General features: G+C 45.6%; 1 protein-coding gene across 6 annotated transcripts in view; it reads right to left on the bottom strand.

Annotated features, from left to right (window-relative positions):
- Positions 1-19,425, bottom strand: part of Cdh13 (cadherin 13) — a 1,135,782-nt gene that overhangs the window by 155,555 nt on the left and 960,802 nt on the right. Inside the window, exon 11 of one of the 6 annotated variants that reach the window (XM_074055579.1) lies at positions 18,031-18,141. The exons of the other annotated variants lie outside the window; for them this stretch is intronic. Coding sequence (XP_073911680.1) covers positions 18,133-18,141 — 9 coding nt within the window. The 3' untranslated portion in view covers positions 18,031-18,132. Of the gene's footprint in view, positions 1-18,030; positions 18,142-19,425 lie in introns of those variants that run through there. 6 annotated transcript variants of the gene reach the window in all.

Genomic DNA, 19,425 nt, shown 5'->3' on the forward strand with positions numbered 1-19,425 from the left:
TCTGAGATAGCAATTCACATCATGTACACCCCAGGATCCCAGGGTTTGCAGGAGGAAACAACCTTACCCTTCCTCCAGGACCATTGTAAGATTGGGGTTATGTCACCAACCTCAAGGCCAGGCAAACAGAGTGAACAGAGCAGGTAGAAGCTGTAGGTGCAGTAAAAGCCACAGAACTGATGCTTTCTACATCCTGGGGTGGTACCCAAGCTCCTAAACCAAGAGCCACTGTGAGTGGTGGCTCCTCAAAGTGACATGAGAGTTATCTCCAAGGCCTGGAGTGGGACAATTGGGGGCCACAAAAGATCCATCTAAGTCTTATCCCCCAGAGCCTGTGAATGTGACCTTATTTGGAATACAGGCCTTTGTAGACATAATTAAGGATCTTGAGATCATCCCAAGTCCCCAGGGTCCTCACAAGAGACAGAGGGGAGGTGGGGGCCAGGAAGCACATCCTCCAGCTACAGCTTCTGATTTTTTATTTAACTGGACGATTTGCCAAGTGGAGCAGTGCCTTAAAATGTTTAAGTGTTTAAACAAAAAGCCCAACAAGCTCAATGACCTCTCTAAAGAAACTTCAGACAAGAGATCTAGACATCCTTAAAGCATTTTTTATGTTTCCTCCTAAATTACATTGTGGGCCTAATGGAGAAAGACTTTATCAGATAACACCTGCATAGCTTAAGCCAGAATCTCCGGCTGAGCACTGCCTCTGAAGGCCGAAGCACTGGGCGTGGTCCCCACGGAGACTGGAGGCCTGTGACTCTCGACACTTGACCGCTAACATCCCAGAAAAGTCCCTGACAAGCCCCATCCTCAGGTAAGGAACCTGAGGCTCACAGAAGTTTCCTTCACTCATTTCACAAACATTCAGTGAGCGCCGACAGAATACAGCCATAGATAAAAATCACACGGATTCTGTCTTCAGGGGCCTTACATCCCAGATGAGGGGACAGGATGTAAGTGAGACCAATCATGATGAATGCCAAGGGAGAAAGTAAATAAGAAGAGGAGCAGAGAGTTCCGGGGTGCAGTGGAGGCTCAGTTTTAAACAGGTGGTGTAAAGAGGTCACATCTGAGTAAGCCATGAAGGTAAGAGGAGCCTTGTGGGAACCCTGGAGAAGAACACCCCCCAGACAAGGGAGCTAACAGGTGTAAAGGTCCTGGGGCAGGAGCAGGAGTGAGTATTTAAATCTGAGTTTATAAGAAACTACTGAAAGTTACTCCTGGTCTTGAAGACTGAGTTCTGATCTTGGTATTCTAGTTTATTGATGTTTAAGTCAGTGAGTGCCAGTTCACAAGGGACGGAAATGCTGTGGCTGGCTATGTGGGTGAATGTGAGCCTTTTAGGAGGGGGGCTATACCTGCCTTCTGCAAGTGACCATCTAACAAGTGGAGCCATGGCTTTGTGAAAAGGGACGAAACCATCATCATGTCAAAGAAGATAAAAATCCCTTTTCCTTCAATGGCAACTGAAATATGGTCTGCCCAAATTTCATTATCAGTGCAAAAATCAAAGGCTTAGATTTTAGCGAGAGAGAGCATTTAAAAATGAGCAGAACCAGTGGCCCCATCTGTGCGGGATGTACCTTCCTTCCCTTGTACACATTAACTCTGCCAGCAGAACTCTGAGGACTGACCGAGATGCTAAGCCTTGCTTTTTGGCTCAACAGCCAACGTAAACTTTGGGCAGTTCCCACACTTTCTACTTGTATTCCACACGCCATTGTGGACCCTTCAATAAGAGTACAGGAAAGGGAAGTAAACTATAGGCTTGTTAGAAATGAAGAGAAATAAAAACTGGTGGTGAGTTGATTTGATCTCAGATTTCCCATTTTCCTGGAGCCACATCAATGGGTGAACCTGTGCACCTCTGTCCTCTTCTTTCCCTTCTCCCTACTTCTCCAGTTCCAGCCACATAAACTAGCTCCACTGCTCTTCTTGCGCCTATCTCACTATCTCAAGCATATTTTCATTAAGTGATCTTCACTCAACTCTGATCATTCTGCTATGTAGGTCTGAATCTATCCAAGGCTCCCTATTGCTACCAAGACACTGTCTAAAACATCATCTCTTATCTAACAGTGAAACTTAGTCACTGGCCATGGATTGTTAAGCATGCCAGGTTTTCCACTGCTGTGCCCTTGTAGATCGGTCCCCTGTGCCTGGGACTGCTTCCATCCATGTGTCCTCCAGGCAGGCATGGACTGGTTAAGTCCCAGTTCAAATGATGCCTCTGTGAAGGCTGGCCTGATTTGCCCATGTCTGATTGGTTCCTCACTTACCCTGATCTCATCAACGCATGCCTATGTTACTATAATGTCTGACTTGTCACAGCCACACATGTGGCTACCACAGCCTGTGAGCTGTTCCTCAGTTCTGCTTAGGGGACAAGGGAGGTACTGATAAATGCTTCTGGATGGGAGAATGATAGAACAGGAAGTCAGCCTTAGGAGGGCTGTCTTCCGGTGGCTTGAATCTCTTGGACCAAGCAGGTCTTCCCTCTTGCTGAGGTCACAACAATGAATTGTGATGGGCCTAGGGTGGTCTTTGGAATCAGTCAGTGCTAGATGGCTGCCGTCTTTGGGACCTTGCTGCCTGTGTGGACTTGGGCACCTTTGTTAACTTTCTCTGCTTCTAGTGTCTCCTCTGAAAATGGGACTGTCATTGTCTGCCTTGAAAGGTTGTCATGAAGATTAAATGAGCACAGCATGGAGTGAACACTCAATAAATGCAAAGTGTCAGCTCTACCAACTGCACGTGTGACTGAGTGCGTTAAGCTGGGCAAGCCTCAGTCTTGTCATTTACAGAGCGGGGATAACAATGCCTAACTTCACTGTGTCGTTGTGAGCAACAAGACATGAAATGCAAAACACAGCATTTATTGAGCACTTGCTAATATCATTGCATGCAAGGGTCTCTCCCATCATCCCACCTGCCTCTTGAACTGTGCTGATCTGTAAGCTGTTGGAAGTCACAGATCACTTAGGTCATTTCATGGTCACATCCCTGACACCTAGCGTCTCATCAAGCAAGTAGTAGATGCCCGTTAAACACTTGCAGAGCCAACGCCTGAACAAACATTGCTTCCCTTCCACCTCTCCAAACCCTACCATCCTGAGGACTCAGCTCAAGCCATTCCTTCTCCCCCAGAGCCCTTCCTCCTTCTGGCCACTTCTGAACATCTGCACAATTGTGTGTCCCTCACACCTGTGCTTTCCTGTAACACAGCTCAGCCTGGGACCTTTGATGACTAAGTTCCATTTTAACCAGTCCCAAAGAAGCACTGTGCCTTTTTAGCTATGTCCTCTCAACAGGGCTCCAAGTAAGCCAGTTGCTCATTGTGGGGTCCACACCCTGGAACACTAAGTGCCAGCAAATTCTGCTGCTCAAGAAGTCAGCCTGTGGCTGTGAGCAACGATGTTTCTATAGGGTCTGAGGAAGTCGAGAACGGCTGGAGACTGTTCCCAGGCCAGAGATACCTTCTCACAGATGTACCATTAAAAACTCCTCCTAACACACTGAGAAAAAAAAAGTGCTCAGATCCAACAAGCATAGCTGTTTGCGGCTGAAGATTGGTGCTATTTGCGCCAGAGGCGCCCACATTAAAAATAAATGCTTAGTAGGGGAATATGTAATCACATGGAAAATGTTTCTATTTCACTGTTGAGAAGAAAAATCAGGTTTCAAAATTGGATGAACAGTGAGATCCCATTTTTTGGTAAAAAATGTATTTCTATATCACAATATGTAAATAGAGCGGAAGAATGATACACAGCGTGATATTAACAGCAATTATCTTTGGATGATGTGGTCCTGAAATTTTAATTTTATCCTTTGGGTCTTTTGCTAATTTCCTTTTTTTACCATAAACATATTACTTAGTGGTCAGAAAAGAGACTAAGCTTTGTCATCAGAGCTGAAATCTAGCAGTTCAGGTGCTTTGGATGTGTCCCAGTGTTAATGGAGTTCATCACAGGGTGGCTTGGGATGATGGGTGTGACCTCTTCCTCCTCGCTCCTCCTCAGCCTCTGGGACCCAGGGCAGACCTGTGGTTCAGGCTTCACTTGAGAGCACACAACCATTTCCTTGAACTGAGATGTGATGGCCCTTAGTAATTCCAACAGAGGAGTCTGTCAGGATCTCACATTACAATAGAAAAAAAAAAAGATGCTAAATAAAGACCGCATGCCTCTTGCTGGCTCTTAAGTGTCAGCGTCAGGCCTGAACATTTATATCTCAGCCATCCCTAGAGAGTCAGGCCCCACAGCTGCTGGGGAGGGAACCGAGATTTCAGCTAAATAATAATTGGCCCTGGGGCATGAGACGGGGCCCGCCGTAAAAGGTTGTGCCGGGAAACTTGGTCTTTCCCTACCCTTGCCTTCTCCTTCGGTGTGGTCATCCATAAAGCAGAGGCAGGGTCTGGTGAGTGAACAGAGGTAGACAGGAGATGTGTAAGCCTTCCTACACTGTCACAACCATCATCCTGGGCCATTCTGTGGTGCGCGGTGTTGGGATGGGAGTGAAAACCATGGCCGATCATAGACTGATTTCCAACACCGAGGTATGCAGGGAGATCAAAATTACTGAGCAAACGTGGGAGCTATTGATTGTTTTGTTTGCAAATGTCATTTAAATGTCAGGTATTGGATTGTATTAGTCATTTAAAACTATACTGAAGTGGGATTTCTTGACAAAGCAAAAAGTCCACCTACAGAAGGAGAGAAAATACTCAACAACCATATATCCAATAATGGCCAGAACATAGAAAGAGCACTCACAACTCAACAACAAAACACATATGTTTCCCCAAAGAAGACATGCCAATGGCCAATGAGCACAAACGGCCAATGCTCAACAATACTAATCACTAGAGAAAGACAAATAAAACTACGGTGAGGCACTACCCCAACCATTAGGATGGCAGCTATTAAAAAAAAAAAAGAGAAAGGGTTGGCAAGATGGAGAACTGGAACCCTGTGCACTATTGATTATGAAAAGCAGTATGGTGGCTCTTGAACAAGTAAATGTGGAATTACAGCTCCTCAGCACATGAATACCCTAAAGAACTAAAACCAGGTACTCAGTGAATACCCTAAAGAACTAAAACCAGGTAAACCAGGTACTCAGTGAATACCCTAAAGAACTAAAACCAGGTAAACCAGGTACTCAGTGAATACCCTAAGTCCCTGTATGTTCACAGCAGTGCACAGCAGCCCAAAGGTGGAAACAGCCCCAGATACCAATCAATGGCTGGAAGGATCAATAAGATAAGGCCTATCCACACAACAGACTATTATGTGACCACAAGAAGAAGTGAAGTACTGACACACACGACAATGTGGATGAACCTCACAGCTTTATGCTAAGTGAAAGAAGCCAGACACGTCACTTATTATTAGCTTTCTTATATGATGTGTCAAGGGTAAATACATGGGAACTAGACACAGTGACTCAAGCATGTAATCCCAGCTACTTGGGAGGCAGAGATCAGGAGGATCATATTTCAAGGCCAGTCCAGGCAAAAAGTTTGCAAGATCCCATCCTAACCAATGGCTGAGCATGGAGGCTCACATCTGCCATCCCAGCTGTGCAGAGAGGCGCAAATAGAAGGATGGAGGTCCAGGTTGACCCAGGCATAAAGTGAGACCCTATCTCTAAAATAATCAACACAGAAAGGGCTGGTGGAGTGACTCAAGTGGTAAAGTGTCTGCCTCACAGGTGCTAAGCTCTGAGTTCAACCCCCAGTGCTGCCAGAAAATAAAAAGAGTGAATAGATCCACAGAGACAGAAAGCAGATTGTTGGGGAGGGGAGTGGAGAATGAAGAGAGACTACTTGGTGAATCTGGAGTTTCCTTATGGGCTGGTATGGAGGGACAGATGGAGGTGGTGGCTGCACAACACTTGGATTTACTAAATGCAAATGGTTCGTTTCAAAATTGTTAATGTTACGTTAAAAACACAAATGAGTGCCCACTATGTACTAGCTGTGAGAGCCATAAAGGTGAGTTGCAAGCCCAACACTGCAAGCAGGGTCAAGTGCACGTGCCCTGCTTCTTAGTACGGGGAGCTTGGGCTCATGTCTGATCCATGCAGGGTGTATGCAAAGAGGAAGTTTAGTGACAATGACAGCATCTGCTGTCACTTCCCAGGCACCTTCTATGAGCAGGCACTTACACTCCTCATCTGAATATTCACGAGAACCCACAGGGTCTGGGTCACAGTGTTCTCGTTACCCAGCTGGAAAACCCGAGGGGCATGGACTCAGGCTATGGCTTGGAGGTGTACCGGGAGACTGAGCTGTTTTCTGGGCACTTCATTCTTCTCCCTAAACCCAGGGACCCAGTTCACTAAGGTCAGGAACAAGATGCTTCTTTGTTCTGAGGCTCAGCACTGAGACTGGCCAGACAGCAGAGCTCAAGAAATGTTTACTCAAATCACAGCTGGACGGCTTGGCGAAAGACCATGGTAATTAAACTTGATTTTTGTGCCTTTAAAGACACTGCTAGGTAATAAGAGTTGCTCACATTTTAAAAAACGTAGCTTCACTTACAAAACTTAGGTTCCTTCTGCTTTCGTATTTTACTTTTTATAGTTTTAAAGAACATTAGGTAGGTTTCAATTTGTAGAGCAAATCTAATCAGTTATGGCCACTGTGTCACACACCCTGCGTTGAACAGGATCCTAGGGTTGCATCTGGGATGAGAGAGCAAGAGTACCGTGATTGCTTAGTGATGGCCACCATGGGCACAGGAAGGGACAGTGAGTGTCATGGTCACTTGTCATTTCCTTTCTTCCCTCAGTTCAGTGGCCAACAGACCTTTGGCCTGGTTCTTTTGCTGAACTAAACTAGTTGGCACCTCCGCCACAAAACACTGAGCATACTGAGCTAGGCCATGCAAACCCACAGCACTAAATCCAAACCGTTTAAAAAGTAGGTATGCTGAGGCATGGGGAAAGGGCTAGGAGGATGAATATGGTGCAACAATGTTTACACATGCATGTAAATGCAAAAATGATACTGTTGAAACTGTTACAGGAATCGGGGAAGGGAGTGGGGGAAAGAAGTGGAGGGGGGAATTCAAGTATGATGTACGTGATACATTGTAAGGACCTTTGTAAATGCCACAATGTACCCCACCCAGCACAACAATAAATAAAATGAAAAACAAAAAGACATGCGGATTCTGTTTCCTGGAAGGAAACCATCTAATGAGCAGGAGTGTGTTTCTCTACCTCCCCAAATTCAGTGATTCAAGGGTCTCTGCATGCCTAAATCTTTTTTATTCTTTTAAATTTCTCAGCAGCTCAGCAATGTGTCACTGCGTTGTGCACAGTCATAAAAAGAATATTAATGTTACGTGGTGTGAGACGATGCTTTCCTATAGTCTGTGCGTGAGAAATATTGAGTGTGTCAACATTTTCAAGGCCTAAGAAGAAAGCGTCATCACAGCCCATGCTCTCTGTGAGCACTGTATACATTTCAATTCTCTATGTGTGAGACTTAATGAGTTTGGATTCTTTGCCTCATTGGTCATAGTACTAGGAAATAAAACAAGGGGGAAGACATAACATTCCCACACTTAAACTCCACATGCATCAAGTCCTTAAAACAAACCAAACAGAAATGATTACTGAGATTTATTGGAGAAATGATGGATGATTTGAATTTCTAAAGCATCTGTTGGGTATGTTCCCAATTCTTCCAAATCAGGAATGCCATGTTTGGTGATTATGTGCTCAGTAGCTTTTCCTCTGGAGGCAGCCAGGCATAACCCAAGTCAACTGGAGAGCTGAGGCTCTGATATTTCATTCTGTGAAACAGATTCTGTGAGGTGCCAGGTCCTATGCTTGGTTCTGAGGACATAAGAGGTGAATCAGACATGGGTACCACATCCATGTGAGGATGAGATGGTTCAGGATGGAGAGAAAGTTCCAGAAAATGGAATGAAAAAGACCCCATTATCACTGAGGATAATGATGGCGACTGTGTAAACAGATACTGTCTATTGGTCACTTATAAGACAGGCTCTGAGAAATGCCTGGATATTATCTTAGTTGACCTTCACAGGATTCCACGTCTGAGTTTCTCCAGAAGGAAGGAGCAGAGCCAGGCTGTGCACCTGTGTGGAGGGACTGCCTGGCTCTGCCGCTGGTGTGCCTGTTCAACATAAGTACAAATGCAGGAGGTTCCCAGGTCAGGCTTGTGGGTCACTAGGCTTCACATCAATCACCATATCTGAGCAACAAGACAAAGCAGCAGTGGAGCAGAGGAGAGGGGCCAATTTAAGGATGGGTTAAAATTGAAAGGGAAGAAGGAAGAATAAGCTCCACTCCCATTCCTTCTTAGGAGCAAATTGCCTGGGCTCTGTTCTCATGGTGTCATCCTCCCAGTCAGAACCAATATTTCTTGATTACCTGCTTGGGCAACATGTTCACTATTACCCTGAGGTGCTGACACAGGCTGGCTCTCTCACTGTCCAGATCATTCTTTCAAATTTGTCCAAACTTAGATTATTAGCCTAATCCAATGAATGGATCATTTGGACATCAATATTTATGACTTTAAGGGTCATTACCAAAAAGGAAAACAGGAGTAAAAACTTGGCCCAACGCCAAGCTAAGGGAAGAGAGAAGAGGCTGAGGCTTCCTCCAGGATGCAACTGTTGACCTGGCTTTGCTCCCCAGCCGTTCTCATGTCCTGTGCGTCCTGATTCCTGTGAGCATTGGGGCACTGACAACTTCCCATCCGTCAATCTCTTGCAGGGAGGCTGCTTTCTTAGTAAGAAAATGATATTAAAAATCCACGCAGAGCAAATTGGGCTATCATTCCCAGCTGGAAATTATTTCTCAACATTTCAATAATTGCACAAAAAGGAAGGACTACTATAATGTTTGTGGAGATATGTGTCCATCAACAAATTTTTCCATTTTCCTTGGTGAGTATAGTTCTCATGTTCTGGGGAAGAACGAAGCCCCTTGACTTTTGGCACTAGCTCCCAGGTTAGGGCCAGACACTGGCACAAAAGTATAAGAGGAAACCCTCTGGAATCCTAGCATGGACTGTCACGTGTGCTGCCCTGGTTTCTTCTCGCAGTGGCCCATGAAAGTACCGGTGCTTTCTGTCCCTCACCAGATCACAAGTGTGGGGAGGCAGGACAGCAACCTGACCAGGCCTGGTGGTGCGGGGTCACAGAACTCAGGATGTGTTTGGATAAATGGGAGGTGGAGACACTGCCTCATGTGAGAGACATAGTCAATCCCCCGAGACAAAGGTCATCACAGATAAGCCAGAAAGGTAGGAGGTTTTAAGATGGGGTGGACAGACAGAAAACATTTCCTGTGGCTCTTCTGCAGTCTCCAAAGGCAGTTTTGTGGCCTCTGAGGGAAGCGGAGCCCTGTTGGGGATCTACCATGCAAGACCTGAGCTGATGAAGTAATGGGGGTTAAGACCTTGTGTGCCTGGCTGCACTTCTTTGCTTTCTGCCTAACAATGGTCCTTCTTCCCATTTTATAAAAAGCATGCTGCCCAGCACCAGGGGCCTGAGTCTGAGAAAGGGAGTGTACAGACCAGTTAACACCACTGACTCTTCCAGCGAGGCAGATGGGCAGCAGGCTAGAAGCCTGAATGTCTCTGGGCCCATGGCCTGTGTCTGTGTAGACAGGGGACAGAGCCTCGTTAGCTCAGGAAGAAGAGGATTAGTGACCCTAAGGGGTTTTCTTCTGTGGATGTGATGAAAATGGGGAATAGGAGATTTTAGGGGGGAAATTATGTTTGTAAACACACCAAGTATTTTGTTTCCCCAGATATGATTTGGGCACCTTTTCCAGAATAGCATTGGCTCCACAGCCCACCACACCCCACAATTTGCCTAAAGATAATTCCTGGAGAAGGAGGATACAGTGGTTTGTAGTGATGTCCCTAAGCAGGCTGGTTGCTGGTACAACTTGTCAGTCACCAGCAGACCATATGAAGTGAGCATCGGAACCTGGTGAAGCTGTGTGATGAGCTGAGTGCAGAAGAAGCAAGGAGAGCTCAGTGGGGCAGTTAAGTTGGGTCTGAAGGGATGTGTAGGAGTTCCCCACTGCCTCCCCTAGACAAGGGAGGGAAGGGCACAGAGGGTGAAGGAACAGCATGTGCAAAGGACAGAGGGCAGGTCAGGGTCTGGCATGTTTGTGGAATAATCTTCACATTGGGACAGGAATCTAGAGCACACAGAAGGAAGAAAGGAGAGGAGACCAGGCCAGAGATTGTAAAGAAATTGGAGTTGATGTAACAGGCAAGATGGATGCATCAGCATTTTTAAAGTAGAGAAGGGTGTTTTAAACAAGCAGGATGTTCTAGGGGCAGGGAGAGGAAGGAGGAGTTGGGAGCAGAGGGCAGTTATGAGACTCTGCAGTGGTCCAGGAGGAGAGACAAGCAAGGGCGCAGAGAGGCTAGAGGCCTCAAAGATGCAGAGGACGAGTGTGTTTTGGAGGTGGCCATGAGGAGCCCTGGAGGATGGACTGGATGCAAGGAAGGAGGGAGAGAGTGGGCCCTTTGTAGCTACTGGGAAAGGTATTTGATGGAAACGGAAGCCTGATTTGAGCCCAACAGGCAAATGTTAACAGAGGCATTGATTTCTCTCTGCCTGCACAGCCCCTCCTGTCCATCAGCATCAAGGCATCCATAGCTCATGCCCTCAGGTGGGCCCAGACCTCTGTCCAACCCAAAGCTGCCTGGATTTGTTTCCATTGAATTGATCACTGTTCCCTAAAACAGAGCAGAGGTTCACTGACCTGTGTAGACTAAGCTCAGAAAAAGAATGGAGAATCATTGATAACTCGGCAGGTGTGGGCACTCATTACCGTCAGAACCCCCCTAATGGGCTGTGAACAAGTATTCAGTAAACTTGGAAATGACATACAAGACCCAAAAAGAAGGGTCAGAGTTTTTTCTTGTTGGTTCTTCCTAGGAGATAAGGGAATTTTTCTCTCTACCCTTCTCCAGTTCATCTTTACAAGAAATTAATATTTTTAAAGGCCAGACTCATGGTTTCATTTTTCATCTTGACAGCTCCTGAAATGCAGATAGATTTTGCATTGGATCGGCATTTTTCCCTTTTGTTTTGGGGTGAGCGTGTGCGGGGCAATGAATGCCTTCGAAATGAGCAGTGAGGAGAAGGAATTTGATTACAGTAGGAAGCTGTGCTAAGTGGACAGAGGATGAGCTGTTGCCTGCCCAGGAGCTGGGTTTGGGAGTAAAGAGATAAGACGCTGGAGCCGACAGTTCCCTGGCACAGATGTAAGCAGCTCTCTGAGCAGAAGAGGCTAACTGGATGTAGTAGAATGTGCAGGATTACAGCTGCACATAGGCATTTTCTTGTTTCTTTTAAATTTAAACAAGTACATATTCCTGTCTTAGAAATCTTTAGATGCTAAGCCTTGAAGAAGTGACTCTTCCTGTGTCTCCATTCCCTTCCTATACCCTGGACATTTGGCTGTCTCCTAGTTAACAGTCAGGCTCTGGACTAAGGAGAATCCATTGATCTCTGACTTAGTGTCTCAAGTCTTTGTTGGTGTCCCTCCCAACATACACTCCCAGTGTGCTAAGCAAGAGGAATACAAAGTTAAATTGATGTGCTTTCCTCAACAGGCTCACAAAGCTGTGGGCTAACAGGGAAGGGGAGAGTAAGTCAATGGTTTAAGAGATTATGGTGATGAGAACCACGAGCCCAATGGACAGGATGTCAGGAAATCACAGAGGGGCAGGTAAGACATCCTTGGAAGTCAGGACTCGCCTGGAGGAAGTGAGGCAGGTCCATATTCTGAAGGATAAGCAGGGGTTGGCTAGATGGCACATGGGCAACTCTGGGGCATTCTAGGTGGGGGGGAAAAGGCACAGAGGCTGGAATTGCATGACACATAGGGATGGCAGGAGTGGATTCCCTAGGGATGGGGTGACTATGGGGCAATGGGGAGAGGGAGATGGTGGGAGACTAAGGCGGAGCATCATGTTGGGGGAACACAGGGCTTTTAGGGACTTACAGTTCCTCTGTCTTCTGGGAGTCTGCCTATTCAGGTGTCATGAAAGGAACACCAACCAGATGAGAAGTGTTGGCTAGATGATTTCCATCTGATTAGGTGGTTTACAGGCCTGAGGATGCTATTATAAGGTGGGCTGGCTCAGGACTGGCTTACTGACACTATCCAGGACCTTCCCTTTGATCTGTCTGCCCGAACAGAGAGTGCTTGAGGGCAAACCCAAGCCTATCTAGGGACATGCTCAGATTCTGGAAGCAGGAGGCACAAAGGGGTCTACTGCACCTGGATGGTGAAGATAAGAAAGGAAGAATGGAACAGAGCTGGGGTGCTGCCTTGGAGATGCAGGGATCTGTACCACACATGCCCTAAAGGATACTCCAGCCTCCCACAGTCACTGAGTAACTCATCCGCCCATGAGAAGAGTAGAAAAGGGGCTGAGAGAGGAGAAAGGCACCCATCCCAGCAGACCACTCCACCCATGTAGGAAGAGGGCAGCATTTTCTGTACATAGATACACAAGTTAAGAAAGGGACAGAGAGTCCTTCTCCTCTCAGGAAAAGGTGAGCGTTTGGCAGCAAGGCCTACTTTTCCCTCACTTTAAGTAGAACTGGGGAGGCACTGTGGTACAGTCAGGTCACATGCCAATCAGGGCATGTTGGCAGATGGCAGCTTCCACAGTCCAGTCAACATAGGGATGAACTCTCTTCTCCATCCTTATAGAGATTCTCACATATGCTTCAAAACTCAGCCAAGCCCTAGTCCTGAGCAATAAGTAATGGATATAGTACAAAAGGTATTGAATGAGGGTGGAATGCTGAAAGAAGAAAAAATCAGACAAGTTCCACATGAGAAAGAAAAGTCAGGGAAGAAAAAAAATCAGCTAAAAGCGGGGGAGAGCAAGGAGAACGCCCAGAGGTCCCCAGGCAGCAGGAAAATGTATGAGGAAGGAGATGAAAATCCATCACCTTCGCTCACCAGATAAGGACTGAGCTCTCTGATGTCCCACTGCCTCGTCTTTCCTCTCAGAGAGTTCTGAGAATTCATCCAAGCAGAGAACAGGAGATGAATTAAGTGTCACCAAATGTCCTCAAGGAGTGGAATCATTTGTGACAAAGAAGTACTCTTGGGGACAGAAAGGACTTGGTAATCAGTTCTCCAGAACAGTTCTACAAACAAGGAAAGAAATAAAGAGCAATGGAAGAGGGATGGAAATCCCAAGGAGGAGCCTGAGGTCAGGGTTGGCAGGGCTGAACAGAGTGGTGCATATCTATGGCAGAGCTGAGGGCTTGGAGGTCTCCTGCAGAGGCACCCAGCAGGAGTCTGGGGTCAGAGTCCTTTGAGGAGGGCGATTTTAGCTAGAAACAAAGGAGAAAGCCTCGGGCCAGGTTTAACCTGCTTCTCTAGAGGACGAAGGTCTGAGAAGGAAGGCCGACTGTGAAGAATATTGAGGAGCTGCAAACATGCAAGCAGACCCAGACACCTGGCAGCTTCAGGGAGGGGAGTGATGCTGGAAGAAACTCAAGGTCTCTGAGAAGTAAGAGATGAAAGAGAGATTCTCTCTGCTATTGTGACCCTGCTTGGTCTTCCGTGTGCATGGATGAGACTTCTTCTCACTGGAGAAACAGTGCACAGTACTTACAACAGGACTCAGCACTGAGCCATGGACAGGGCAGGGAGACGGGTGCCCTTCTCCCACATCCCCATATCTTCCACCCTTGCTTGTGCAGGGACTGGAGCTCCCAGAAGGCATCAGATATCACCCTTGTCTTCTTGCCACTCAGCTAGTGACTTATTACTAGCTCATGTTCTACCTTTTTCAATGGATTCCAGGGTCCATACTCACAGCAACTTCACTGAATAAATAAAATGAGTCATCCCACTTCTGGATAGTAGAGGTGCTGAGTTACCTAGACAGGTGGTGGGTCACCCCTGGTGGGCAGCAGAGGCAAAGCACAAAATAGAGTAGGAGGCTTTGGCTGGAGTGGTTATAGGCAACTTAGTCTGTTTTTCAAGAAGCCTTGCTGTCCAGTTGACATATGCGCCTTCTTAAAAGTGATCTTCACTAGAAGAATCCCATAGTGAAAACCCAGCCAAGAAGAGTCATAAAATGACAGGCACAATTTTCATCTACCTGTACAATTCAAGCACACTGATTTTGGTAGAGATAGGAAACTGCTAACACTCCAGAGGACCTTGGCTAAACCAATGGGGATCTAGCTGACCTTAAAATGTGAGCATTTAAAAGACAATCAACACACTTGCTCACAGCCACTCTTTCTCTTTGAACATTGCTTTAAGTTCAGTCTTTTCCCAGAATGTCAAGTGCAGTTTCAAAAACATTTTTAGCACATTGAACTTGAGGTGATAAACACATTTGTCTTTTCTAGGAGTCTACCTTGTTCCATGACTGTTTATGTCCTCCAAAACTGTAAGCATTGACTTAAAATTAGTAATACACACATAATCATTATTTAGCAATGCTTCTCCCTCTGATCAGGGTCTGCCGGCTCCTAACAGAAGGAAGTAGTGGGACTATGCCACTTCTTGTCCCCTTTGGCAAATCTTCAGTTACTTCTGGAATATGGCAACAAGAGGCAGTTTGCTCATTCATTCACTCATTGTTTGTATTCCTCCTCTGCACTTCTGACCATGAAAAGGACTTTAGGGACCAGCTAATCCAGCTTCCTCCCTGCCATAGAGAAGACACACCCATAGAGGTAAGGGGGCTCATCTCAGGTCTCCCAGCTCATCAACCTCAGCTCAAGACAGAATTCAAGTCCTCTTTCCTTTTGGCTTCTCCACAGTCTAAACCAACATGCAACACTCAGGGTCATTTATTCTAACAGTTGGATAGCAGTTACAGCTATGTTTCAGACACTTGTTAGGAAAATTTAGAATTACTGCTATCATAGCACAAATGTGGCTTCTTTCTTGCATTCTCCTCCCTTCACGATAATGTTTCTGTACGTGTCTGTGGGTGCACAGACTCAGACAAGCTCTTCATTGAACCTATATGGTGTGAAGGTCCATGGAGAGAAAAGGCAGTCCACTCAGCCGTGTTTTATATAAAATCTGAACTTAGGAGGACTGTTTGCCCATGCAATTTTAGGTATTGTTACCAATCTTTCATGAAAGAGGCAAATGGAAATTAAATGTTTAATAAAATGTAGACACAAATGTAGCCTAGTGCTTTTCCTGTGCCTGACTGAGACTCCTACCTCTTGTTCACTCTGGGGTCTATAAGAAAAAGAGTTGATGTTTGTTATTTTTGCCAGCTTTAATGGTGGGTTATTAGAGCTGAACTCTTCTGAGACTGAAAGATGAGATATCCTTATTCTCTGTCAAGGATCCTTTGCCCCTTCTGGTCTAATCAAGAATTCTATTGCCCTGTCCAGGTCAGAAGTTTCTACCCCTGACCAACCCTGGGCATGCAGAGTTCCACTTTTGCCAAAACTTCCACATAAACCTAAAGACGCAAACCTTTACAAGGCTGGGGTCCCTAATGCAAAACTTTTCACCAACCTAAGACTGAGGGAGACACTGGGATGCCAGCGGGTGCTCTCCAGGGTCCTGATTCCAGTTTCTCAGAATTCTATCCTCTGGATCTTGGCATGCAGCACTGTAGCTCCCCGTGCTTCAACCTAGGACTCTAACCAATTGTATCCTTCATCTCCTACCTTTTGGGGATCTGGATTGCTAGCTGAGCTTGGCGCTCTACCTCCAGACTGTTGAGTCAGAATCTGATTAGTAGGGTCTTCAGAGACCACAGACCATCATTGTCATTAAGCTGCAAGGCTGTGTTGACTGATGACAATCTCACAGCCAGCACTAGGCTCCATTTATTCAGCGTGTGCTATGCCCTAAGAACTGCAGGAAGATTGTCTCTCAAGAGTCATCTCACCTCATGTATCAGGTGTGATCACCATTTTATGAGGAAAGTCTGCCTGAAGTCACGTTAAAAATAAATGAATTTAAACAACTCCAATAGCCTAGCAAACACTCGATAACTGACAATAGTCTTTTTTCTTATACTATGTTACTCTAGACTTAAATATTGAGTCATCATGACAGCACCTCCTCCCTGTCTCTAAGTATCTTTCGAAGAAGAGAATAACTTGAATGAATTTATTTTTCAAGGGAAAAATGAACAATAGTAAATCGAAAATGATCTGTTGGCTTGGGAGTCATAGAAAGTTTGAAGGAGACTAGAATAAGAGAAGTAGCTTTTAAGGAGCAGTGTGAGTAGAGAGATGATGATACTTCATGAATGCACCAATTTGCTACACTTGTCCTTCTCCTCTGGGTTAACTTGCTCAGCCCTCCACCCCTGGAGAGGCAACCTGTCTATACCACAGGACCAATCTGGCCCTGCCAGAGGTGGACTTTCCCCAGCAGGGAACCAAGTCATATGGTCAATGTTGAGTTACTCATTGTTATCTCTTGAGAATTTGGAATTGAAACTGAGAGGCTGAGAAAGTTGGTAATCAAGGCAAAATAGGTGTCACATTAAAGGCAGAGCAGACAAAAGGCAAGACTGGGGACCCCTGTGCAAGTACACTCAGGTGTGAGACTTGGCAGTTTACCTGTCCCTGGGGGTCTGGGAGGCAATTCACTATCTTCACTCTCTGAGTTGGTGAACTGGGTTTCAATTCTTGACTATCAAAGGATCCTTGCTAAGACCTAGGGTAGACTAAGCCATGTACACTGGAATAAGACTGGACTGTAATTCTACATTCACTTCTGGAGAGCACATGAAAGAGAAATTGCTGCATATTTACTGTGGAGAAGGTGTCAGGCCTGGTGACCACAGGAGAATTGAGACAGGGTGACATTTATTTGATAGAGACTCAGAGATGTGGCTATGGTTACAAATTTGAGGTACCGTCGTTGGCAGCAGTGCAACTTTTTAAACAAGCATGACTTTTTCCAGGTTATTATCGATATCCCCAAAGCTGAACACATTCAGCATCTCCAACTTAATAAGTTTACAGATGAGTACACAGCCATGAAGCCATCACTACAATCCATGCCACAAACTTATGTGTCACCTGGAAAGGTTTCCTCTCATCCTCTTTATTGACTACTCTTAGGACTTTGCATGTGATACAAGAACACTTAATGTAAGGTCCACTCTCTCAGCAACTTTTAGAGTTTAGAACACAGTATTGCAGATGATAGGTACTGTGCTATACCGTAGCTCATAGGAGTATCCATCCTGTGCAAATGAAACTTTGTTCCCTTTGGACAACCACCCTTCTTCTTCCTCTCCCCAGCCCCTGGCAACCACCATTCCAATTTCTGCTTCTACCAGCGTGACTGTTTTAGGTTTGTTATGTAAATGGTAGCATTTGTCCTTCTGCATTTGGTTTGTTTCACTTAGCATGACGTTCCCCCAGTTTCATGTATGTGGTTGTGAATGGCAAGATTTCCTTCTTTATGAAGGCCAAATAATATTCCATTTTGTGTTTATACCAAGTGCAACTTTTAAATGTGCAGCATTAGGGCAGAGCTAGGAACTATGGATGAAAGAAACCGGGGACATTTCTGCCCAACTTGAGCTATGGATAGTCGGCTAGATTCTAACCTCCATGAAGGAGGGAACTTGTCTGCCTTGTTCTGGACTTTGCTTAGCTCTCCACTCAGGTTCTAACACAGAGCAGCTCAATATGTATTTATCAAGTGAATAATTAGGTAACAGTGGGTTACCTAATTCAAAGGAGCTGGAGTGTCATGGATGTTGAAGGGATGAGGGTTTCATGACTCAAATTACTTTCTTTTTTTAACTTAGAGTCTTGACTTGCTAGGCAGGTGCTCTACCACTTGAACCACACCTTCATTCCTCAAATCCTTTCAAATCCCAAGGTCCAATTCCCTACGGTCATTATGGGATGATATAGACTTCAAGTCTCCATTGTTTGGGTAGACAACACGTCTATTGGTCAGGTGTTTGATTGTCTTTATTCTTTTCTTTTTATTTAAATGACTAATTCTCAATCACAGACATTGAGAGGCATAAAGCATCAAGTTTTGAGATGATGCTGTAGTTTGTTTAACTCCTCAGGTTCAAGTCTCTGCTCTTTCTGACAGTAGGAAAGTTGCTTCCACTCTTCATCTCATCTAGAAAATGGGGAGAATCCAGATATTACCTCAGGGTTTTTGATTTTTTTTAAATAAAGATGAAACAGAATGACATATGGGAGGAAGTTGCTAGCATGGGGCCTGTCCACAGTCAATGACAGTATTATTGGCTGTCATTAGCCACTGAATTGCTTTCTTAACTTCTGACAACAAAACCTTCCCATTATCCATCATCTCTCTCATTGCCCAGTTCCGTGCCATGATTTTAACCCAACAGCAGTGCTGAAAGGAAACAGGCCTTTCTTCCCTTTAGTATCTTCTGAGCTCCTGGGAAGGCTCATACTGACACACCATGAGAGTCTCAGCCATGACGGAATAAGTGGTGCTGACCACTGAACGGTCTGCCTTGGTGCAGCTTTGGATTCCAGTCCCCTAAGTGCAGCCACAGACTCCCTTCTCCCCACTACTCCCAAGGGTAATTAGTCAAAGATGTGGTTTTCTCCAGTGCGAGTTCTCTGTCACCCTCATTAAATCCTAACGAGGGTCCACATCACTCACTTGAAACACTCGGTATTCCAACAAAGTTGAGATGATGCCAACTAAGTTTACTCCAGCACGAACTCTCAGATAAAGGCAATTTGACTTTGCAAAAACAGAAGTTTCACTCATGTTCATAAATGTTACATGCAGTCTCAGCTCACTCTCCCACTCGAGGTGGATTTAAAATGTAAATTATTTAAAGCGTTGAGACCCACAGGTCCACGTTCCTGCCTGTAAGGCAGCGACTCGTACACTGTGCATGCATTATGCATGCACCAGGCACCCATCAAGTTAATGCTGACGTGACCCACGGCTCAGTCAGTTGGGGACAACAGACTGTTGCATAAAACAGTCAAACCTAAAATCTCTTAAGCCCTTCCAGTTTCTGCCTCTGCACTTTGCTTTCGGTGGAAATATCTTTCACAGGTATACCCTTTGCTGCACTGTAACACCTCCTATGTGTGCTGTGGCTGCTAGAGGGCTCTCTTCAAAGCATACATGCTCTGCTCTGCTCACTGCCGCCATCCACACCCAACTGCACCACCATGAGCTGTGAATATCCCGCTAGACAAGGTGGGTCACTTACCTCTTAAGCCCTTGCAGAAAGCAAACGTGATGTCCCAAAGTCTAATCCCTTCAACAAAAAGCAACTCACGCCCAGCTAGAATTCCTATCACTGTCAAAATCCTCATCTGCGTTGGGAAGAACTGACCCTGCAGACTGTGTAAGCATTGGCCAGCACCTTTTTTAATATAACGCCATGAAATCCTCAATGATCCAGGG

Source organism: Castor canadensis, chromosome 15 (genome assembly GCF_047511655.1).
Source record: "Castor canadensis chromosome 15, mCasCan1.hap1v2, whole genome shotgun sequence".
NCBI classification, from domain to species: Eukaryota; Metazoa; Chordata; class Mammalia; order Rodentia; family Castoridae; genus Castor; species Castor canadensis.